Source organism: Notolabrus celidotus, chromosome 10, assembly GCF_009762535.1.
Source record: "Notolabrus celidotus isolate fNotCel1 chromosome 10, fNotCel1.pri, whole genome shotgun sequence".
Lineage (NCBI taxonomy): Eukaryota > Metazoa > Chordata > Actinopteri > Labriformes > Labridae > Notolabrus > Notolabrus celidotus.
Genome location: NC_048281.1, coordinates 24,678,904 through 24,704,667, shown reverse-complemented (window position 1 = coordinate 24,704,667; position 25,764 = coordinate 24,678,904). Strand labels below are relative to the sequence as shown.

General features: G+C 37.6%; 1 protein-coding gene across 1 annotated transcript in view; it reads right to left on the bottom strand.

Annotated features, from left to right (window-relative positions):
- Positions 1–24,945, bottom strand: part of uxs1 (UDP-glucuronate decarboxylase 1) — a 48,758-nt gene extending 23,813 nt beyond the window's left edge. Inside the window, exons 1-9 of the mRNA XM_034694271.1 lie at positions 24,136–24,945; positions 22,329–22,356; positions 19,404–19,452; positions 17,502–17,545; positions 15,000–15,060; positions 12,913–13,093; positions 7,965–8,069; positions 6,380–6,439; positions 5,535–5,656 (exon numbers count right to left, since the gene is read on the bottom strand). Coding sequence (XP_034550162.1) covers positions 5,535–5,656; positions 6,380–6,439; positions 7,965–8,069; positions 12,913–13,093; positions 15,000–15,060; positions 17,502–17,545; positions 19,404–19,452; positions 22,329–22,356; positions 24,136–24,226 — 741 coding nt within the window. The 5' untranslated portion in view covers positions 24,227–24,945. The remainder of the gene's footprint in view (positions 1–5,534; positions 5,657–6,379; positions 6,440–7,964; positions 8,070–12,912; positions 13,094–14,999; positions 15,061–17,501; positions 17,546–19,403; positions 19,453–22,328; positions 22,357–24,135) is intronic.
- Between the last annotated feature and the right edge of the window lie 819 nt (positions 24,946–25,764).

Sequence of the window (25,764 nt, the reverse complement as noted above, 5' to 3'; positions counted from 1 at the left end):
GATGTGTGTAACAGTCTCATCCAACACAAGGAAAATCATAGATTCATATTTTGAACATAGATGGTATATTAAAATGAACACGATAAGTGTTCACTGACGTCACACTTTGACTGGTTGAATTCAGTATTACCAATATGGCTGCCGCCGTCGCTGATTGGCTCAGGAACAGATGGGTGACGTCACGGATACTACGTCCATTATTTATACAGTCTATGATTAAGACACATTGCCCTCTATATACAGTCAATGGTTTTGACCAATCAGAATTAAGTATTCAGCACAGCCAGGTGAGGAAAGGAAAGAAAGCTGGGTAATAATAAAGAACAAATAGCTACTGTAGTTGAAAAGTGGCTGTGGTGCACAGAACAATGTGACGAGGTGACCTCAAGTCAGGTTAACACCCATAACTAAGAAGAACTTGTTGCTCCTCAACTTCAAGGCCATCCATGACCTCGCTTCTCTGTACCTGTGAGAACTCCAGCACATCAATATACCTACCTGCACTCTCAGATCTTCTTCTTCTATCACCTAACCTCACCACCCGCCTGCATGATCATCAAGGGGCCTAGAGCCTTCAGCTGCTCTGCCCCCTGCCTCTCAAGCTCCCTCCCACCAAAACATCTATAACATTGACTTCTCTCCATTTTCAAACCTTGTCTCAAAACATATCTTTCTAAACTGGCGTATTGAGTTTGATTGATGTCCATGTGAGTGATTCTATTCACTGTTAACTTATTTTGTTAATTTTATTGACCTATTTTTATCTTTTTACACATTGTTTATTATTTTATTGTTGTTAATTATTTATGACTGCTTTGTTAGGTGACCCTGAGTGTTTTGAAAGGCGTCCATAAAAAAATGTATCATTGTTCTCGTTATTAAGATATTGTTCAATCAATCAGCACACTCTGACCTAAGCACTTTCATTTAACTGGACATATTATAATTAAAAACAGGATTTCATTATGTCTTATTGCTTTATATAATGTATTTCTAACACTCAAGGTGCGTCACACTGCATGTCATTCACACATATCCATCCAAAGCCTTCTTGAGCAAATCTGGGCCAAAGCAGCCAAGTCGAATTCTGAACATTTGTGTAATTCACCAATCGTTTAAATCTGATAATAATAGTAATCTAGCCACTATTATAAACTGGAAAGAGGGTGGCATGCAACTAAGGAAACTGAACAAACTATAGTCAGTAATAAAATCAACACATGTGCTGAGGCTCTACCAGGTGAGCTAGCATAGCACCCGCATTCTGCATTCACGTGGATTCAAGCAGAAGGTAGACGACAGATGGAGCGCACCTTCTGCATGACATGCGAATAACAAACATCTGACATTATAATAAACAGTTTTTTCCATTAATGCCTTAACCTCTACAACATAACTTTCTCTCATTTGCAAGTTAAACTTAAATGTCAAACCCCCTCCAAAACTTAGGATCATTTTTTTTCCCCCACTATGAATAGTGAAAGCAAACTATCCTCTGTGCATTCCTTTCTTGTTTTTGTCTGATAAAGAGAGACAGTTTGCCATTGCAGCCAAATAATTGATTACTGTCTGTCCAGATTGGCTGTTTTCTCAACAGGTATCTGCTAAATTGTGTGGTTTATAGCTCGTACACTGTCCTGTTTAATTAACTTCATGTTTCTATATTTCTGAATTCTGTCAGTAGTCAGAAAAAAGGGTCAGATATTGCACTTTATTCATTCTACAACTTATTGAGTGTGTAGAAAATGAATGCAATGAATACAATATCACTGAAACCCAAAACTTGCTCATTACTACCTTTTTCACTACTTCTCAAAAAATGAGCAGGTGGCACTAAAATCCAATCATATTATTTGTAATATAGATGTGATTATGTAATTTATTATGTAATTCCTTATGTGTAATAAAATCATGTTAACCAGTGATATAAATAGGAATTTGATAGATAACGTTAGCCTTGTGTCTGAGGAGCAGACTGCATAACCTACACTCATCACTTTTTAAATGTTAATGCATTTTGATTACATGACTGGACAATAGATGGAACTTACGATATTCTTGTCCTTATGCACAAACGACTGACAGTTGGATATTGAAAGCCAGCCATTTCTGAGAAAGCTCCCAGCAGGTGTGAAAAAAATAATGAGGGGGAGCAGGAGACGAGTCAGATAAATAAATATCACCTGCCTGAAGCAAAGGCAAGACGAGTCAATCGTATCTATTCATCAAAGGCTGGCGTCAATCAAATCAGGACAGCACAAAATTAAACAAAGAAGTCTCAACATCATTTGGATGTGTGAAAATTCCAAGAGAGCGACTGATATTGTGCTTCAAACTAATAGTCAAGATATCAAGGTATGTATCCAAGTTATTAAAATCTCTTCATCTATCTTTACCTGTTCAAAAATTCAAAATTCAATTCACTTGTTCAAACCCATATCTGATCAAATAAGCCCATATATGAGCACTTTTGTATGACTTTTTGAGATCCAATGAAATAAGAGGTTGGTTTCTTTATGTGTGAGCTTTCTGTTTACATACTGTTACATAGACATATTTTCCAAAACGATTCAAATTACAATTGCAGCTCCAGAAAAAACAACTGTTCTGCTTAAGACATATCATTTCCATCAAGCAATCAATTATATGTGTATGGCACCATTTCATTGCAAATATTATCTCAGTTACAAAACAATTAGGCCATTTAGATAACTTAGAAAAATCAAAGAGAACAACCACAAAGCCAGTGTAGAAAAAGGCTTTATTGGCGTCTGACTAGAGCCTCAATTCCTAAAAAGATGAGACGCTGTTTCAAATGTGGATGAAACAGATTTTGAAGGTTTGTAAATTATTCAAACATTGTATTCAATCAAAAATGGTGCAAAGACCACATATCAAATGTTCTAACTGAATAGATAAGTATTATTTTGAAAAAAACGTTAAAATTTGTGGCAGCAACAAATGGGACACAAAAGTGGGACAAGGATGACAAAACACCCAAAAAGTTGTGTAATGCTCAAAAACCACATTGAGGAACATCTCCCAACTATACATTAGTTTTCAATAGTTTACTAACATGACTGGGTATAAAAAGGGCGTTTGAGAGAAGCCGAGTCTCATGCAATATTTCCCCAATCTATTTATCAACGTGCAATAATTACTTCATCACACTTCATCCTTCTCTTCTTACATGTGCAATATGTCTTTCTACCCATCTTCCCAGTACTGTTCTCTACATTGTTTATACCTAGGCTACAAGTCTGTGCACAATTTTCACTCATTGGTTTTGGAAATGTTTGTAAATTTACTTATTTAGTTGTGTATATATGTTGTAAGATATGCTTATTTTTACTTGTTTGATTTTAATCGCTAATAACTTTTTAATAATTGTTATTCTATATGCTCTTGTTTGCTTTATACTGTTTTGCACTGTCTACTTTGCTGCTGTAACACTTACATTTCCAGGTTGTGGGACGAATAAAGGATATCTTATCTTATGGAAGTAAAGATTGGACCACTCTGTGAGAGACTGCGAAGAGCAAATGAATTTCAGAAAAATGTTCTACAGCATAAAATTGCAAATAATTATTGGAATTAATCATCAACTGTACATGATGTCATGAAAGATGCAGAGAATCTGGAGAAATCTCTTTAAAATAGGGGTAAGGCCCAAAACCAATACTAGATGGCTGTGATCTGCAAGCCCTTGGGTGGCTCTGCATGAAAAATAGACATGACTCTGTAGTGGAAATCACTGCATTAGTTCAAAAGAATGTAGGTTGCAAATCAATGTACATGATCCAGAAATGCCAGCAGATTCTCCAGGCCTGAGCCTGTTCAAGATGGACTGAGGCAAAGTGAAAAACTGTCCTGTGGTCTGATTAAAATTTGACATTCTTTTTGAAAACCATGGACACCGCATCCTCCACTCTAATGAAAAGAGAGACCATCTGCTTGTTATCAGCACACAGTTCAGAATCCAGCATCTGTGAAGGTATGGGGGTGAAGAAGTGCCTGTTGCATGTGAAGCTTACATGTCTGGGAAGGCACCATTGATTCTGAACAATATATATACAGGCTTTGATGCTGCAATCCAGACAATGCCTGTTCATGGAAGGCCTTACATATTACAGCAAGACAATGACCAACCCCATTCTGCACATATTACAATAGCATGGCTCCATAGAGTACTGGTGCTTAACTGAATTGTCTATCTACTGGAAACATGGCACATCATGAAGAGAAATATTTGACAAAGGACACACTGAGCTGTAGAGCAGCTGAAATTCTGTATCAGGCAATGCATGTCAATCAAAACTGGTCTCCTTGGTTCCAAAATATTTATAGAGTGTTGTTAAAAAGAAGAGGTGATGCAACACAGTGGAAAACATTACCCTGTCCCAACTTCTTTAAAATGTGTTTCTGGCATCAAAGTTAAAATTTGCATCTATTTTTCATAAAACTAAGACATATTTTGGTTTCATCATTTGATGTTGTCTTTGCAATAATTTCACTTAAAGCTGGGGTTGGTAGTCAGATTTAGATACACTTTTTGTCATACTGGTCAAAATGATCTTTATGTCCTGATGGCAATCATTACATGATGTGTTCCTAAAAAAGAGTGAAAAAAAACTGCTATCTACAGCCGGAGTAAACCTGGGAAAACACTAACCAATCACCGTTTTTTGGCTCCCCAAATTTTAAACCAATCAAATCCCGTCCAGCCGTTCTGCCCTCCTCCTGCGCGTACATTTCCCCGGCGTGCACTCCTCCGAGTCCCCGTCTCCTGCCTCTACTTCCCCTGACTCTATTTACTGCCCCTCTCGCTCGTCCTCTGGCCTGTCCCCTCTGACCTGATGAGGTGCTTTGCTCAGGACTGTAGTCCGGATCAGAGTCTAAAATGCTCTCACCAACAAGCAGAATAATTAATGACGTTCAGTAAGTCCTACAGAAAATATATATTTATTGTAGCGTCCGTCCGGACGCTGTAGGGATGACGAGCTGATTCATGAACACGTTGAGCTTTAATAACCGGTCACTGTCGGCCGTGATCACGCCAACCAACAAAACAACAATCAATGTTTGAATGAATGAAAAACTTCTCCTCTCCTTTTCCGAGACTACCAACCCTAGCTTTAAATGTTGGGTTAAGTGATTTGCAAACCATCACAAACATTTCACACAGCATCTGAAGTTTTTTGGGATTGAGAGTATAAAACAATATAAACATTTTCTGTTGGCCTAAGATTCATGCAAGTTTGGTACAATTCTACAATAAAGAAAATACCCTTTAAATTAACGGTGTATATGTTGCCCCTCTTTAAGTCTGCTTTAAAAGTTAAAGTGTCAAAAGCAAATTATCCTAATTATTAAACTGTGTTTCATGTGTGTTTCATGTCATATTATTGTTTTAGTAAAGATGGACATTTGCAGGGGTGTAGTGTTCTTCAACAGAACAATGATGTCAAATAAAAAAGACCTTTCCCAAGCCAATGATTTTTAAAATTCATATTATAGATCAATGGTTACAATACCTGTTTCATGTAGGCATAACACATGGTCTCTGCCACACGTTTCCCTTCATCGTAGCATGCTCGAGGACCAATCGGGTTCACATGCCCCCAGTACTCCTCATTTTGTGGGTGAACCTCTGGATCTGAAACATAAATATTTCAGCCTTCTACCTTTAAGACATGATTTCAAAGCCTTGAGATTAATTTCCCTTTCCATTAATTAAATCATGTAGATTTGTAGTAGCATGCTTCATATCTTGCTGACTGACATCTTCTGAAGTATTCATGTCATATCTGCTCCGAAATTCTGCTTCGTTTTAGCACAAAACAGACAGAGATTAATGACTGAAGGACACAGCTCAGACTTGATTTATCATAAATGCTGCATCTGAAACAAGACCGTAATTGCTGTGTAGATAAAAGAAGACTCTCTTACATTTCACCAATCGTTCTCTTTCACCAATCATAGCTCTGCCCCCCTTTATGTGCAACTGACTACAACAAAACAAAACAAAAAATATTTGATAAATGTAGCTAGATGAGCAGGACAGGTGGGGTCCTTGAATTATTCAAATCTATATGTGTGACGGGGATGCTAACGTTGGCAGAGTTTTCAAGAGTTTTAACGGACAATTAATCATCAGTGAAACCTAGAAAACAGGTCTTGTTATGAGGTTGCTGCAGCAGTCTGATTTGCATTTTGCTGAATGTTGTTTTACAATGTAATTTGTTTTAACTTGTAATGCTAACAGGCTTCCATTAGTTAGAATAGCCACGATTTCACCCACATACTCATAGCTAAGCAGCACCATTCAGTCTGATTGTGTAAAGAACAGTATGAGATGAGTGGGAGGCGTCTCTCTTACCTCCGTATACCTCAGAAGTAGAAGCTAGGAGAAGTCTGGCGCCCACACGTTTGGCGAGACCTGAGAGGAACAACAGTGAAGACAGTATTTTTAACACAAAGGAAATTAAGTCTTGGCATTAAATCCGACTTTACACACACACAAATAAAAGATGATTAGAGCATTTGAAATACATATCTGACTACGGTTTATTTTCATTCTAATATTGTGCTTTAACTATACTTTATTTAAACTGACAAACAGATAATGCCTTTTTTTGTCGATAGGATGGAGACTTTATTTTCACTAAGATAGAGATTGACATTATCCATTTATCCAAAAATGTATCCAAATGGATAATGAGAGCATATTCATGACACCAGTTAAATTAAACTAATATAATAACAATATTTCTGATTTATGCACAAAATGTTCTGAGGAGAAGGGGACATTGTTTCATTGTGTTTGACAGTGTACTAAGATTAAAATGTTCTAGGAAGAGATTAAAAAGGCGATACAAAAAATTGCTTTATAAGATATTCCAATGGATCCCAGGCTTTTTATTTTAGGACTTTACCCAAATAATCATAAGTTTACTAAAAATGACCAGATAATGATAGATATGTGTCTTTTGCACGCCAAAAAAACCATCACAATATTTTGGAAAAGAATAAACAGATCAAGTATACCACTTTGGGTTAGACAAATGCTTATAACACTTCCTGGGAAAAAGTGACATATATTATAAAAGGAAAAAGTGACGTGTTTGAAAAAAATATGGGGACCCTTTACTGCCTTCATGAAAAGTATTGAGCTGTCAGATGATGAGGAGAAGGAATGAGTTTTCTGTGATAGAAACCTCAAAACATATTGACTGAATCTTGTGGAGATAATATGATATCTTTATTTTTTGATTGTGTATAACCCTTTCATGTTATTTTATTTTATATATATATATATATATATATATATATATATATATATATATATATATATATATATATATATATATATGTATTTGCAGCAAAGATAGCTTTTGGTCTGAGAAGAAGTTTGTTTTAATGTTTACTGTTGGTGGGTGCTTTGGTTGTGAGGCACAAATCAATCTGTTGTTTTGTCACTAAAATGTGTATAAAACTCAATAAATATATTGATTGACAAAGATAGAGATTGACCAGAGCTGTTCTTAAGTGAGAAGGAAGCTTGTCTCTACATCCTCTGATCAACCCTCCCATCAGTTTTATTATTTATCACTAATGAAAAAATACATTATACAACATTCAGACAGACTGACAGCTTCCAGACATTCACGGATGACTGTGTTGTGAAGCATGAAGTGTTTTGCCGGATATTCAATCTGTAATTTACACTTCTTGATCTGAAAATTAAATCAGGGGGCAAAATTATACTCTGGTAAGTGTTGAGATTTTTCTCATTTGGTCCACACTACAAAGGGGAAAACTATTTGTTAGATCTTAATTCAAACAATCCCAGTCTGACTCTACCCTTGAGTGAACCGAGTGCGACCATGTTTCGAGTCCTCTCCTACCCTCAAGCCATTCTTCCTGTAAGTACAGAGTCAGTAGAGTGCGCTTGATGTACTCACCGAGCATATTGAGAGTGCCAATTGTGTTGGTCTTGAGTGTTTTGATGGGATTGTACATGTAGTTGGGAGGGGAGGCTGGAGAAGCCAAGTGGTAGATCTGGTCCACTGTAAAGAGAGAGAAACATTAACAATCCTTCCAGAGTGAAAGATAATGACACAGAGACTGTAGAACCCTTTTTGTTGTGTTCTCTAAATGCTGCAGCCTTATCAAATATTGACCTTTTTATGCTGGCCAGCCTTGGGTGTGTAACCTCTTGTATAACTGGAGCAGATGTTAAGGACTGGAATTAAAAAGGTGAAATAATAATAACACCTGCTGAGGGCTCAAGATTTGATGTACACCATGATTAGACCGAAGCAAAGCAATGAGAACTTTTCATCTTGAACATGCTATGAGTGTCCAAGCAAATCTGTAGGAGGTTAAACTCAACTGCTGCTTGAAAGTAACTGAGAGAAAACACTCCTGACAACTCATATTTCTCTTGAGACAGACAAAAGAACAATGTGCTTTCCCTCCGCTACAATGTTGTTTTGACTTAAATGCTCTCAGCAAATTTTCCTCCCTCAACCATCAAAAGTCCATTATCTCGCCATCTTTGTCATCCTTCCATTTTCATGCCCACTACATTTACTTCAGCTCTCCTCAAGCAGAATGTCGCCACCCATTGAAGGCACGACCTTTTGATTCATGCGGCAAAACATTTCCACTTTCAATGCCCGTTGCCTCGACAGCTCGTCGGCACTATTTTCAGTGTCAGATTAGATTTCCTGCACAATATAAAGTCTTCCAGTGACTGGCGAGTCGGCTTTTTCTAAATGGATTTACATGCAGTAGTTTTAATTTCTTTTATCTACAATATGCAAAGATTTTCTGGAGGACATTGGAGGGTGGCCAAGCAATTTTCATGAAGTTGGCAAGACTCCTTCCATCTTAATTCTTCCTCAATACCCCAAACCCCCCTCTCAAAAAAGAATCCAATCTTCTTCATACAATAACATCACAGACCCTCAAAGCTGTGAGAATTTATGAAATTGCAGGAATGCAAATTACACTGATACCACAAACAAACAAACACAGAGATAAGAGTTATAGTATGCTTTTGTGTTCACTCCTCTAATGGATTTTCACAGCTTGTGTTCTGCAGCTTGTGTAAGTCAGGGCTTGCATATTTATGGTTTAATAATGCTGCTGTGTCTGCAGCAGGTATGTGTGAGACATTACTCTACTTACATGCCAGAGTGTGGGAGGCCAACTGTTTCGTAACATCAGTGACAAGGATTCATGTAAAATCAGACAGGTTCAGATGACTCCAATCTACCGAATCAAATCAAGTTGGCATATGTCCTGTCGATGAAACATAATATTCAAATGTTGCAACCCAAGGTCTCCTTAGCATAAACTGGAGTGAAGCCTCAGAGCTAGTTAAGAGGCAGATGTCTCGAGTGCACTCCTGCATGTAAAGATTAGACAAAGACATCAACCTAATAACACACCACTGACATTCACAAACACTGCCAACAAAGACTCTCTGCCATCCGCAAACTCAAAGCACTTTCTGTCGCCCCCCACCTTCTACTGTTACTGTACCAAAGCATCATCCAACCCATTCTCCTCTACTGTTCCCCCTGCTACTACAACATGCTAACTGTCTCCAACAAAAACAAACTCATACGCACCACAAACACTGCCACCAAAATCATCCGCCTCCCCACACCCAACCTGTCTGACCTCAACAACAGAGCCATCATACGCAGAGAACGCACTATAACACTGGACCCCCAACACCCCCTCTACTCAGTCTTAACACTACTCCCCTCCGGTCGCAGGTACAGATCCCCTTACTGTAGGCGAGCCCGGTTTGGCAGAAGCTTCGTCCCATCGGCCATAGCACTGCTAAACAGAATGCCACTGTAATGTGTTCGGTGTGTTTATATGTGTCCGGTGTGCATATTTGTGTCCAGTGTGTTCATATGTGTTCGGTGTGTTTTAGATGTGCCCAGTGTGTGCATATGTGTCTGGTGTGTATATTTGTGGGATGCGGGGCACCATTGCTGTGAGGCTGGGTGGATGGTTATGGTTACTGTGTTCATACATGTATTCCTGTACAGAAGGTGGCAACAAATCTCCTTATTAAGGACAAATAAAGATCTATCTATCTATCTATCTATCTATCTTTATGTAATATGAGACCACACGTTGTTTACTGCTACCTGACCGAAAAAAAAGGGTGATCGAGCACCTTTTTAATAATCAATTACTCAATTAGCGATTAGTCGTCAACATCACAAATGAGCTTTGAACCGTCATTTTTCAGTGCTCCTTCTGCAGTTGGTTAGCATTATCTCAGACATTAATCCTCTGCATTAACTTCTGTTATAACACTTCTGCCTAAAAAAACAAACATAAAAAACAAACACGCTTATATAGCTTGCCAAGAAAACATTCAGAAAAGACTACCACCGCTCAACCAGGTGCTTTTGACAGCTGGTACGATTAAGGAGAACAAACATAAACGGATCAGGCTTCATATGCACCATATGCATCCATCACAGGTATAAGCAAATGTATATGCCAAGAATATTCTTGGCATCAAAGACCCAGATTCTGATCAGAAATCTTGGGTGCCAACAGGAAAATCTGCACACCCACCTTTACTGCGAGATGACAATAGCTTCTAAACAACAGGCTGTTAAAGACAATTAGATAAAAAGAAAAGAAAAGTTGTGAAAAAAAACGTCAATTTCTATCATTTACAGTCAAAGCATACTCACTGCATCCTTTAGGTTTTCACCACTCAGAGGTTCTGCACAGTTATTCAGAGGGAGGCATTTTGCATCACCCCTGTGCTGCTCTCTCATCTAAATTGCTCCAACAAGGTATAGTAGCTGTAGCTGTAACAGGCAATATTAAATATCCTGTCCATTAACCTTTAAAACAGTCATGTTTTACACACCCACCACCGCTGTGAGTAGCTGATCTACGCTGTCATCATAAAGTTTACCAATTTTTGTAGCTGTCAGCTTTCACGTCATGTGTTGCGTGCATAACCTTAAAATCCTTCTTTAATTACTACGAGCAGCGTGAGCTTTAATCAAGGTAGAGTTTTGTTGTAAGGTAGACCATGGTCTTATGTCTGCTTTGATTTGTTGAGGGAATGAGGGGCGCAAGCATCAGAGGAAGCTGCAGTTTGCTTTAGAAGTTTGGTACATTCATTAAAGAGGTGGGTATTTAGCTTTCTCATATTTCAACCATACATATAAAATAAGAATGTCAGAAGTCCATACTAAACGAGTGCAAATTTTCCAATCGGTAGGCATGCAGATGTTGTAGTACTCCCTTGATTTGTGTGTAAACTGCTCAAAATGGTCCGCTCTTATAATCCAGCGAGATCTTCACGAGGCTTGCTGAAATGATGAGGTCATCACATAAGGATCTCCTAGCTGGTTAATCTGTGTAGCTGGTACAGCTGAACATCGTGGAAGGAAACTGTCTGCCCATGGCTGTGCCCCCCATAGACATATAAAGAGTAGACGCTGAATCAACCGCTACTACCTATTGGCGCTGACGAGCCGTGGGGCCGCCATCTTGGGCCGGTCACCCGCTCCACTCAGTGTAATCTGTTTGGCAGGCGCAATTCAGTGTCAGCACATTTAATCAATCATAACTCGCTAAATATTAAACTGATTTTTATGCAGGGTTGTTTTTTTCTGCAAACGTCATACACGTAGGTTATGATACAGGACACATGGTTCGGCGTATTTTGATATTCATAGTGGGCTTAACAGTAATAGAATATTCTGATATGTGATATATGTGATGTATGATAGGTATTTTGCCGCACAGTGCTCTGGCATCTTGAAGTCTCTGCTGCTTCAGTTTACGTTTACAGGTAGGATCATGGGTAGGATCACCGGACCAAGATGGCTACCGTATTTCTTGCACCCTAGCAGCCAATGCGGTGTCTACTCTTTATATGTCTATGGTCCCCCTGGCAGGCCTCAGGAAGGGTTTGAACTTGGGGCCTTAAAGAGACAGCAGCTGAAATGAAGCAACAGAGGCTAAAATGAGGGTTTCCTAAAACAATAGTGTCAGAAAAAATTTGGGTTTTGTGAGCCGTCAATCAAGTACGCTACAACAGAGGTACCAGATGGACATTATCAAGCCTGAAAAAAGCATAATACCCCCTCTTTAAAGATACTTTGTGATGTGCCACAATGTGCCACAGTGTTATCCAAATTAAAGTAACTTTTTGGAATGAGTTAACTTTTTGCTTTCAGAGATTCTTGAAGGATGTATTCTGCTTTATCTTTGCACTGTCAGCGTTTTAAATAGAGATAAGCAACTCAAAACATTTACACAAACACTTGTCTTGAGCTTTACATATATCTGTGATAAAAAGACAAGAAAAAACACAAGCTATGATACACATCACTTTGGATATGAACAACACAGGTGACAGCATAAAAGAGATGAAACTACTGTTTGCAGAGCTTCTTCTAAATGATTTTGAACTGCTTCTGCAAACATTTTTCAGAGGCTGCTTTTCAAAGGGGCTCTATTCATCGCAGTCAGAGCTAAGGATGTTTGTTTTCTTAGCCGAACAGACAAAACAGATCTATTTGAAAAAACATTGAGATGAATGACGATAGAAGCATTGGTTATCCTCTCTGTAAGGGTGCAGGTTAGTGGTGTTCACATCAGTCTGAGACTTCTGCAGTCCATGCATTAACAAAAGTTATTTCTTTACGATTTGATGAGTCTTTCCCACTCTAAAATAAATGTTCCGATTTAAACTTTAAGCACAGGATAACTCGGGAGATTATAAAAATATGTATGAGCTCTCCCTGGCTCGCCTATATTTGAACCCTTTATCATAAGCTCTCCTCCTGCATCAGCGTCAGAAATAAGAAGCCATTCATCATCGCTCCCATTAACTCTCTCACTCACCCTCAATATAGAGAGGCTCCACCACATCATGATTGATGAGCTCAAAGTTTTCATGGCCGATCCAGTGCTCCACGTTCCTTTTCCTTCCTGTGAAGAAATTGTCCACCACCGTCACCTCATGGCCGTCCATCATGAGCTTGTCAGTCAGGTGGGAGCCCACGAACCCGGCTCCACCGGTGATCTAATGAGAGAGAACATGTTTGATAGCATCAGTCATGTATACATATATATATCAGTACTTTAATGGGTACATAGATGATTTCTCAAAAAAGGAAATGAAAAACTTCTTAGCCTGTGCTACACAAAATGAAGGAGCGGGGGCGAGTGTAGGTGTAGGAGTGAGTTACAGTTTAAAGATTTTACTTTTTGTGCTAATTCACTCTTTAACAAAGGCAGCAGTCAAGTCAGAATCAATCAGCCTTTTTCAAATATCTCTTCATGCTACGAAAAGCACAGGCGTACCGTAAAACATAACAATGATTCAGCTCTACTTCGGTGTCCCAGTGAGCCGAGAAAGTACAACAACGGAAGTAGCTAAATTGACTTCAGTCATCCTTTATTTCTGTATTCAGGCTTTCTGTTTCCTGTCCTTGGGAAGAAAGTTTATGAAACAGTCGTCAACTGATGTGAAACTTTTCTTGTAAAGCTCTTTTAAGCACCATCTCAGTCATTTACTGCAACTCTAAAGGCTGAAGATCTTGCAGATTACAAGCCGAGATGATGGAGTTGAACCTCCTCTCATATACTTTCTCTCAAAAAACTCATAAAACATGCATAATCTGAAAACACTTTTAACACTGCTGCTGACGAGAAGTCTTTTGAGGCAGACGTGTTCCTATAACAGTCTGTTTTCTATATTAACAAAAAAACTAGTATAACAATAGTAATAAAAATAATAATAATAATAGTAATAATAATAATAATAATAATAATGACAATTACAATATGAATATCATTAATAAAAATAACAACAATAATTATGATATAGTAATAGTAATACATATAATAATAATAAGAATTATGATAGCGTTATTATCAACACCAATATTATCATTATCATTATGATGAGGTAATGATAATTTTGATGTTATTATCATTATTACCATTAGGTAATGATAATTTTAATATTAATATTATCAGTATCATCATTATCATCATTATTATTATTTTATTATTATTATACGTATTACCATTATCATAATAATTATCATAATAATTATCATTATTACTACTATTATTATTATCATCATCATCATCATCATCATCATCATCATCATTATTATTATATAGATAATGATAATCAATGATGACGATCATAATAATAATATTGATAATAATAATACAAATAATAATCTTTATTTATATAGAGCCTTTCTAAATAAAGTTCCAAATTGCTTCACATAAAACAAGAAATACCAAAAAGAAAAATAACTTTAAGATCTTAAAACGCATAACAACACATCAAGAATGTTTTCAGAAGAGATTTAAAATTAGAGACAGATGTAGCATGCAGGATTTCAGCAGGTAGGTCATTCCAGATTTTTGGAGCTTAGACTGCAACTTTTGAAAGTCCTTAGTCTTCAAAAGTATTAAACTTCAGATATATATTCTACTGCTGGTCTTTATTTTCTACTTCCAAAATATTTGATCTGACCTTTAATTATCCAGAACCTCTGATTGTGTAATAGCTTCAGTTTTTAGCTCATCAAAGTAAACAATGTTGATCCCTGACTTGGTGGGTACAACATTATTATTCCTGACATGAACCACAGCCAAAACTGCTATCGCTGTCAGTCAAGAAGCTCTATCAAACTTTACTTTGACAAACAGTGCCAGGACCCGCTTGTTGACCAGAACTGACAGTCTTCTGCAGCACTTAGAATTCGTAGCACTTGAGAAAGCTCCACTGCTTATGATTAGGTTTCATTTAGAGATTAGAGCACACATTGGAGATTTAGACTTTTGGGATTTGCACAGATTTTAAAGAGAAGAAAATTGTGACTTAAGTGGCTCAATAAAGCATTCGATCCCATTATAATAATTATTGTGAGAGTGATTTCGGTTGAAGAGGTATTTTTGTAGCATACCAGAATCCTTTTTCGATCCTTTTCAGACAGGAATTTCACAGGTGGGTACTTCTGTGAGAAACTGGGAGAGAGAGAAAATGTCTTCAGGGACAGAAATGAGAAAGAAAGAATCCACAAAAGACAAACAGTGCTGTACGTGACTTAAAAATATGACAGGCTGGATCTTGCTTTTCAACATGAATCCTTAAAACGACATCAGGAATGAGGAGTCTCGTTTACCTGTAGCATTGGATAAACCCATATCTAAATGTTAAAGTGTTTCATCTGTGATTGTACTGCAAATGTTTGCCAGGTTTGCTTGTTTTGGACACTGGGACACTTTTGACTATAATTTGGCTCTGGATAAAAACATTGAGAAAGCCATTCAATTGTTTTGGAACTTGTTATTTAGTGTACAGTTTGCCATGCTTTGCAAAGGAGCTAAATCAGGGTTACCCAAAGTGGGGGGTTGAGACATGAGACACTAAAGTGGGGTCACAAGAAGACTTCCAGCATTAAAAAAAAAAAAAAATGTAAGTAACCTAAAATAACATATTTTTCTCACTGTTGTAAATATATGGACAAAAGCATTGGGAGCAGCAGGTTAATTCATAATAGCACAAGAAACACAGCCACGTGTGCATGTAGCTCGGGTAATTTTCTGCAGACCAGCTAAGTGAAGTATGAAGCAACATTTAATTACATCCAGGGACAGTGGGGGTCGTGAGTCTTTGGCACCTATATTTTGGGGGTCACGGCCTGAAAAGTTTGGGAACCCCTGAGCTAAATGACAAAAGGGGTGCAACCCTCATAGAAAAACAGAACAAAATCTATGACTGTTTTTTAAAATAAACTAAAGACTTACCTTTTTAATCTGGCTTTTAATTTGAAATAATTCATTTTCAGCCCTTGACTGCATTGTAATCGTAGTTTTAACAACATGTATTTATCCTATTTCTTTAGTTATCTATTTCTTTATCAGATTTTTTTTACTTCAACTGATTTGTAATTTTGTATCCTTGCCCTACTTATTTTATTAATTTTATTGTATTGATTGAAGTATTTTTTACGAGTATGCTTTTTATTATTCTACCCATCTCTGTTGTTTTCTGTCTCTCTGTTCTTTTGTGCAACACTTTAGGCTGCATGCTTTATGTATGAAAGTTGCTATATAAATTAAGTTGAATTAAGTTGAGAAAAAGAGCTTATTCTAATTCCTATTCTTACCTTCTTCTTACTTCCAGAGAAGAAGCTGTTAGTCTTCCTGGTTGAAGGACCAACAGCTCCTTTAGCAGCTCGGTATGTCTCCTCCTGTTTTATTTTCCTGTATTATACTGTATATAGATAAACTGTGTACTATTTAACTGTGTTGTAATAATGAACTATGTATATAGATCAACTGTGTTGTATTGACTAATTAAATTCATTAGATATTAGACCTTTATTTTACCAGTTAAAAATGTTTGAGAACTAGTTCTCATTTACAAACATGATCTGACCAAGAGACGCCAACAGGAACATATACACACACATAGACATATAAACATAAGATAAAACAAATGTGTTGTGCGCGAGGTGTAAAAAAGTATTTTTGTATATAAGTATGCATGTAAGTAAAGTCAGAAGTGATCAGCAGGAGCAACAGTCAACTAAAATCTGTTGAAGTTTTAGCTTGAAAGTTGTGAATGGAGTCAAAGTTGAGAGTTTGAGGGTGTTTTGTAAGTTGTTCCAGTTGTTTGTTGTTGCAATACGAAAGGAATTACGTCCGAAAACAGTAGAAGTACCAGGGATAATGAACTTGATGTATTCAGTGGACCTAGTGTGATATGAGGCTTGGGTGACGTGAAGAAGAGAGGACAGGTAGGGAGGTGTCTTGTCCAGGATTGACTGGATATATAGATAAATTGTATTGAATTATAAAAAATGAAATGTTAGTGTAATTGATGAAAATATGTATTATAATAGTTATTGTATTTGTTGTTTTTTTTACTCTGCTTTAGAGTATGCCAATAAAGCAATATGAACTTGAACTTGATTTTCAGCAGGATGATATGGATACACTGCCCATGTTCATTCTTTTGAAAGAGGCCTTTTATCCTCTGGCATGTTGCAGGGTTACAGCAGGCAGCATGCTGTAGGGACATGGGGCTCATATGGCTTCAGTCATCTGCGTCATTAGCATTCAAAGCATCAAAGGTGACAAGGATAACAACAAATTTGATTAATAATGTAACTATAACTGCATATAGTCTGCTCTGTAGAAGTCATAGTAATCATGGTGTGGCCTCTAATCTTGCAGTAATCTTCCATTGCTTCCGTTTACAGTCATCCGGTAAAGAGTACATCCCTATTTTCAATAAATGGGGCACTAACCTTTCACTGAGCAATAACTTGGTATCACACAACAGTCGATATGGCTGCAGTGAGAAGAGATACTATTCTTCAAGTCTGTGGACACATTTCGCAACACCCCCATCTTACTACTTTGTATACATCTGTGCATTAGCATATGAGGATACACACCTTTGTTCCAGATCCCGAATCTTCTCTCTGAGAGGAGCCACAGCCTGCAGGGAGACGAGAGCACAAGTCAATGCATATTAATATATTTGAAAATGGTATATCATCAAATGATCCCAACAGTGCCTTATGTTAACACAGCAGCATGTTAATGAACGTGTACAGGGAAGGCTACTCCATATTCATAGCATGTTCATTTATTGATGTACCTCCATGGCAAATGTAGGAATGAATTACCTGAAGAATTAATCTGAAAGGATTTTACTAATCCACTTTTGCACACTGATCGAATGGTTTTAAATACGAGACACATTCAACACAGGTAGAATGATAATCCCTCTTTTAGGTTGTAGGAGTACAATGTCCTTTGGATAGCCCAAAAACTGTCTTCTAAGACTGACGTAAACCGGTAGATCAGGTATAAACATGTTATTATTGACCGCCACCGAAACCCATTAAAACAGTTCAAGACAACATTTTACAAGTTGTTTAACCACACTAGGAATCTTAATAAAACCTGCCCTCCTTTGTTGTGTCGGTTAATCATCTGTTTCTTTCTATGTCTGTGCGTCATTAAAAGTGTTACATACTCATCTGTAAATGAGGCCAACCTTATTTCCTTATTACCGACTGTAAATGTCTGAGCTCAAGGTCAGTATGAGATTGAAGTCAATCACATGTTGTATCCACGTCCCAGAGCAGAAGTTCACAAAGGCTCTGTTCGTGGCTGGAACTATTTCTTCCACTGGCAGAGCACTCCTAAAAAAGTTCTGAAGTTCAAAAAGTTTTGGTACTAAACTTACGGCACTTTTGGAGTCTGACTGTGGACAGGTGTTTTTATACAGATAACGAGATCAAACAGGAGCCATTAATACAGGTAACGAGTGGAGGACAGAAGAGCTTCTTAAAGAAGAAGTTACAGGTCTGTGAGAGCCAGAAATCTTGCTTGTTTGTGGGTGACCAAATAGTTATTTTCCACCATAATTTACAAATAAATTCTTTAAAAATCCCACAATGTGATTTCCTGGATTTTTTTTCTCATTTTGTCTCTCATAGTTGAAGTGTATGTCTGATGAAAATTACAGACCTCTCTCATCTTTTTAAGTGGGAGAACTGGCAAAATCAGTGGCTGACTAAATACTTTTTTGCCCCACTGTAAATAAAATGCATTATTATTATTATTATATATATTTTCTTTAAGTACTTGTTTTTTCTAAGGAAAAAAAACAGTGTGCAGTTTAACTCTCTATATTCAATATTAAAAAATCGGATCTGGATCAGGGGCCAAAAAAGCTGATCGGGACATCTGTACTTGTTGAGTGATCCCAGCTAAAAGAGAAACTGGGATCAACCTCCTATGGTTGTTTACCTTCACCTTCTAATAAAACTGCAGCTCGCATCCTTTTCGTTCCAGACATATCAGTGTACCGTCTGTATTAAGGACTTTGGGGAGTATTGAGACCTGGTATTGTCATGTGTCCTGGGTGACTGCATCACACATGGACAGCTCTGACTATAAGTGTGAGCGTTGACACATTGCATTATCATGCTTCTCTAAATGCCCCTCCAGAGACCACTCGTCGTGACCCAATCTTACTCTTCCTGCTTTGTATGCAAATAAACTCAGAGCCCCATTCATCTTCATTATCTAATTAATAAAAATCGTGATGCAGACTTCTAGCACGCAGAGCTGAACTCTTGCAAAAGCAGCAAAGAGGAGCATGTGATCACGGACTGAAGACACAATCTAAAACTTTAGTTTGAACACAAAGCCTGAAAATTGAGAATGTTCTCTGAGGTTGTATTCTCATAAATGTGTAATGATATATGCAGCAGGGCTCTTTGAATCTGTAAAACACAACACGTCAGGAAAAGGAAAATAACAGCTCCCCGAGCCAAACTCACATCATCAATTCTTTGCTCGATCTTCATTTCTCCGTGTTCTTGAATCGATCTAGGAGAGTAAAAAGACATGGAGCGGTAGGGATGAGATGGTTGCAGCCATTATAGCAAGGCCAAAGAAAGTAGCTCTTGACTGGACTATTTCTGTTACAAAGCAACACATAAGCCATCGCCTTCACCTGTGCATGGAGAGAGGGTTACGAGGCAAATCCTGTATTGCAGACATTATATAAAAGGAAACACGTATTGTGTTGATTTAGCTGATTGTCACATTTTGCTGATTCATTAATAAAATGATGGTAACAGCAGTATTTTAATCACATAAAAATCTGCTATGACATTAAAGCATTATCATCATTGACTTGCACTGACACAATAAGATGAGGGAACTTAATCAGTTGACAAAACGTATTACAGCTTATGAACATACAACTAAAGTGGAAAAACACTTTATGGTGTTTTTTAGATGATCCAGTACTGGAAGTGACAGGACAGGGAGGAGAGTGCTAATATTGTTTTATCCATGATGCATTTATTTTTACTTTTATTAATGGTTTTGTTTCATTCACTCATTGTTTTTATTTGTTTTACTGATTTTAACTGTTTTATTGTTTAAATTGCTTTTTAGTTGTTTCTCTTTTACTCAGCTGTTCCTTTAAGCTCTTGAATTGTCTTGCTAGCTCAATGTCTCCCCCTCATGCTTTGTTTCTTATTGTGGGTTTTTATGATGTAAAGCACTTTGTAACATCTGTTTTGAGAAGAAGAAAGAAACGTACTTTATTAATAAAATGTTTCCACTCGTGTTATTTTTGAGAGAGTGAGGATGCTGCCATCCACCAGCGCATCCCGAGCAGTTGGGGGTTCAGTGCCTTGCTCAAGTGCACCTCAGCAGTGCCCAGGCAAGTGAACCAGCACCTCTGCAGACACCAGTCCACTTGCCAAACTTGATGCAGGCTTATTGACAAGTGTGTGTGTATGCAACAGGGTTGACGGCCCTCAAAAGACACTTAGTAACTTCATTCATATTCAACAAACAGCAATCCTGTGAGCTGCTTTGAGCTAGCATTAATCACAATGTCAGAATGGGAGCAGGGACTCTCTTCCTGTCCACTATTACACAATCTAAAACCAATTCAAAGGCTGTTTTGATTTGGCAGAGGAAGGACGTATTATTTTCTATGAGACTGAATGCTGGTGTGTGGGTTTTTTTTGTGAAGTCCCACATGCTCCCCGTCAGCCCTGTGTTATTTAACAGGTAAGACTACACAACATGAAGGAGTAGAATGACCTCATGCTGAGAGCGGTCGCAGTCCTCATGTTCTGTAAACAACCTCATTAGACCACCCACTCCTCCTTCTGAATATGACATGTAGAGGTGAGTAATCTGGGGACTGATCTGAATTCTGATTTCGGCATTCTGTGCATTGATACTTAACAATTCAGGAGAAGATAAGTGGGTTTTTTTCCCTGTGATGTTTATACATGTGAATAATTGTTTAGTAGAGACGTGCTTTTGCTGCATCTTGAGCAGGACCCAACAAGTAGATACCTTGTATTTAGGGCTGGGCAATAATTTGATAATGATAACGATCATGATATAATTTTTCTCAATATAAATATAAAAAATGTTTGATACAATTTTGAAATATTTAAATCTGTAATTACATCCCCCAACCACCGGTAAGAGAGCCTTAAATGTGCCTTAAACGCTAGGTGCCTCCCAACATTAGACAGAAGAAGACGGCATTGAAGAGCCAATCATGTTGCAGGGTTAGAGGTAGGCGGGGCTTAAAGACGTCTGGAGCAAAATGTAAACACAGCTGAAACAGCGACATTGAAGACAACCCAAAACCTACCAGCTAAAAACAGAGTCGTTAGCCTAACACTGTGCTGACTCGGTGTTAACTATTAACTTAATACACTTCATTAAATATACTTTCACGTTGGAGTAAAGGAAGAGCACAGAGACAAGTTCTGCTGTGCATTTTGAACACGTTTAATGTCAACCAGGACTGTAGTACAACTGAACACTGAATAACCGTGATGCTTTCACTGCACTGTGGGAAACAATATCAAAACAATACTCTATAAACTGATACACCATACACAATTTTATATATCTGTGTTGTAAATTTAAATCAAATTATGCAAATAACCTCAACTTGAGAAAATAAGAATCCACAAACTAAAACTCTCATCAAAAATCTCATCTTACACAAATAGACCTGCTTCCTGTTAGTACTGTCAAAAATGAGGGACTCAATAAGCCCATCAGAAAACTACACAAGCTAACAAACCATTTTGTTTCTTCAACTTTCCCACAGGAGCAAAAATCTGCCTTTAAATTTAGATAAAAAAACTGATTTGATATTTATCGTGATAATTATCGATATCTTCTGATACATTTTTATCATGATAGCATGTTTTTCAATATCGCCCAGCTCTACTTGTACTTAAATAAGATATATAATATATATATATACTGTATATACAGAGAGAGAGAGAGAGAGAGAGAGAGAGAGAGAGAGAGAGAGAGAGAGAGAGAGAGAGAGAGAGAGAGAGAGAGAGAGAGAGGCAGATATTTTCTTCATATATATTGTATATTTTGTTTAACACTTTTGTTTTTGACCTAGCTGTGACCTGATTATATATTTTATCTATATGTATGTGTATTATTTGATGCAATTTATGAAAAAATTTATTATTGTTACGCTTTGGCAACATTGTTTAACTTTCATGCCAATAAAGCTATTTGAATTGAATTGAATTGAGAGAGAGAGAGAGAGAGAGAGAGAGAGAGAGAGAGAGAGAGAGAGAGAGAGAGAGAGAGAGAGAGAGAGAGAGAGAGAGAGAGAGAGAGAGAGAGAGAGAGAGAGAGAGAGAACATTGATAGATATAAGGGGGGTTAAAATAAATGAAAGACTGTACCTCATGTTTGTGTACGTTCCCCAGACAGCTTGAAGAGAGAGAAAAAATATTATCAGAAGAATGGCAGCATAATGAATGCAAAGTTCATGTTAAAAATGGTGTCACATTCAGTATTATTCTATAAAAATTGCACAATGGAAACTGTCAAAGAAAAAGTTAAGTGAGAAAATTAACCTCATATAAATATCCTCTTTGTGTGTGTCTTTTGTAAAAGTCCTTTTTGACGAGTGCACTTGTAATCTCAGCGTGACAAATAATTAAAATGCTCATATCCATTGAAAGAATCTGACTATTTTTGTAAAAGGTTAGGTTGAAAGTCAAGGCAGGAAACATTCTGAAGCTTAAATTTATTTTACATCTACTGTAACTGTCTAAATGTATGTTGTTTAATCTTTACAACAACTATCAAAGCAGTAGAAAACGTGAATTTAATTCAACTGTTAGAAAAATTTTGAGATGACACTTTCTCTCTTTTGACATTACTTGATGTTACATTCAAACTTAGTAGAGGCATTGTTTACACCAGCCCTGAATCAATCTCACTTGTCAATATCACTGTCTGACACAATTGAAATGCCAGCTCAACCTTAGGAAGCATTTAAAAACAAAACAATCCCTCAATGATGAGAATCAAATAAATGAATACATGATTGCTTCTTAAAAATGTACCCTTTTGGCTATTACTAAAATAGGTTTTTTATGTATGTGTCATCATCCACATGGTAGGTGAAAACTCAGTTATCATATCACCTGATGAGCACAAAGATCACATCATGGGTTTTACAGACACCATGTTCATTGTGCATCCTCAACACAATAATCCAAACTGCATTGTTCAGCACAGCAGACAAACTCACATGTCTGCTCATACAAACCAATCTAAACTCAAAACAGGATCATTGCTTGACTTAGTAATAAGTGTTAGTATGACTTAGGGATAGACCAATTATCGGCGCCAATATTCGGCATTTTGACGCATGTCGGCATCAGCCTTTTTTAAAAATCTAACGGCCGATAAGAGATCAATTTAAAACTGGGCTATTTCAGCTCAAAATTCACTAAATCACATGGCAGAAATGACACCGTCTGCAGAAACTGTAGTCTAGCTTGTGTTCCATTTCTCCCTGCAGTTTCTCATCACAGGGGACGAGCTGAGCAGCATCCGTTGTGGTCCCTACAAATACTAGTGATTTAAAACTCATACAACCCCACTTCAAAAAATCTGAAATACCCCCATAAAAGAAAGATAAGTGAAAGATTAACATTTCAGTTATATTGACATTTTGGAAAACTTTATTTACTGTAGAAAACTGTAGGGAGCTATATATTTGTTTAAGTTTTCATTTAACTTTATAAGACATGCTGCTGAGCCTTTTTATTCAAATTTTGATGCCAATATTTTCCCTTTTACTGCAAATGAATATCGGCTCCAAATATCGGTTATCGGCCTCCTTAACTACTAATACTCGGTATCAGTATCGGCCCTGAGAAAGCCATATCGGTCTATCTCTAGTATGACTGAAACAATACTGAAAAATGTGATTGATTGAGACTCAACTCAAAGAAAAGCACAGCAATTGTGATAAATCACTTGGAAAATAAACATTGTGTCATGCATTTTATAAATATGCAGCATAAACTGTTTAAAATGACGAATCATTATTTCAGTGGGTTTTTATTATCATGTCAAACCAGCCGTAAAAATGTATATTCTGTGTGCTAGGAAACTAAAGAGTATGACGTGTCTGTTAAAACTAGTCCCACGAGTTCAGTTGTGTGACAGTTTCCACATCATGTTTTTACTTACAGGCAATGTAGGCGATCAAAGCGAGGGCAAAAAGCAGCTTCATCATTCTTCTGTTTAATCCTGATATCAGCCAGATGAGCCGCTTCATCATCCGCTCAATCGAACAGGACCAGGAAACCTATTAGCCCCACTTTCAGGTCCGGCGAAACAACATTAAGTCACAGTCCATCATGTCCTCGGTTCACGGTTCAGTCCCTCAGGATGATTTGGTATATCTCGCAGACTCTCAATAACTTGGTACCTGTCATTCACATGAAGTGTAACTACACTGACAGGACGGGGAAACTAGCTTCTCCCGTTAGGTGTGTACGTGGCTAGCAGGAAACCCACAGGTAACTATCAGCACCAGGTAGCAAGCTACACTGTTGACTGTCTATGTTCAGAACCACATTTAAACTTGTATAAAAGCAACATTGTTCCCCAACTAAAAAGCAGCAGCAGAACCAAGGACTGTGTTACACTAAGGGATATCTCAGAGTTTACAAACCGCCTCAGTATCACATATCACTGAGGGGTTAGCCTGTAGCAACACATTAGCAAGCTAGCAAGCTAATAAACTGCCTGCCCTTTTCCCTCCCATCAACAGCTGCAGCCAGATAAACAAAACACGCGGAAATGAAGGTGCCTCCCGTCTATATCCAGGTGAGTCCGGAGAAAATAAAACAGCTGTCCAAGAGCATAAAAGCACACAAGTCGGAGTTTGCACCTCTCATATGGGCCGCAGGAAAAGTAGCAGAGCGACTGATCTGTGCTCGATTGAGCAGCCTGGCTTCTCCTGCTGCATAGACTGAGTGACGCTCTGGCAAAACTTTAACAATCATATTATTTTATGACTTATTTTATGACTTATTTTATGAGCTCACTGTTGCCGTTTGAACGTATACGGAGTAGAATATAACTACACAAAATATTAAGCACACTTTGCAACAGCATCGGGCAACACAATCATTTATATTCAACTCTAACACAATGGCTCATTCATTCCACCATACAGCAAATTCCGCGGAGCTTTTTAATAACCCTGTGCATACCCTGTTTTTCCCATTTTAACCACTGTGGCCTGTGTGGCGCTGTACGCAAGTGAAATGTGCATGGTCAGGTGTATTCCCATTTAAAATCAAGATAGATAGAGCTACACACAGTGGTGGACAGTAACAGAGTAGATTTACTTGAGTACTGTACTAAAGTACATTTTTAGAGTATCTGTACTTTACTTGTGCATTCTTTTTTGGGGGAACTTATTATTTTTACTCCACTACATTCAGAAGACAATTATTGTACTTTTGACTCCACTACATTTCTCTCAGTGCTCTAGTTACTCACTACTTTTGCTTTGAAGTCAGCTCATGCATTTCTTTCTCTTTTCTGAAATCTGATCCCTAAGACAGTAAAATGTGTTTGTGTAGTTCTGTTTGTCTCAGTGGTTTAGTCATACCTGTATGTCGAGCGTCTCCACGGTTGCACGTGGAGCAAACAGAGCAGATTTCACTCAGATCAGGCAGTTCATTTAGAGGTGGTAATGATGGCTGTAATTCTACACCTGAGCACCCATGGTCATATCTTCAGCCCGTGTTAGAGGTTTTTGAAAATGAAGAATGATACATATCTTTTGAAATGTTCTCCCTGTTT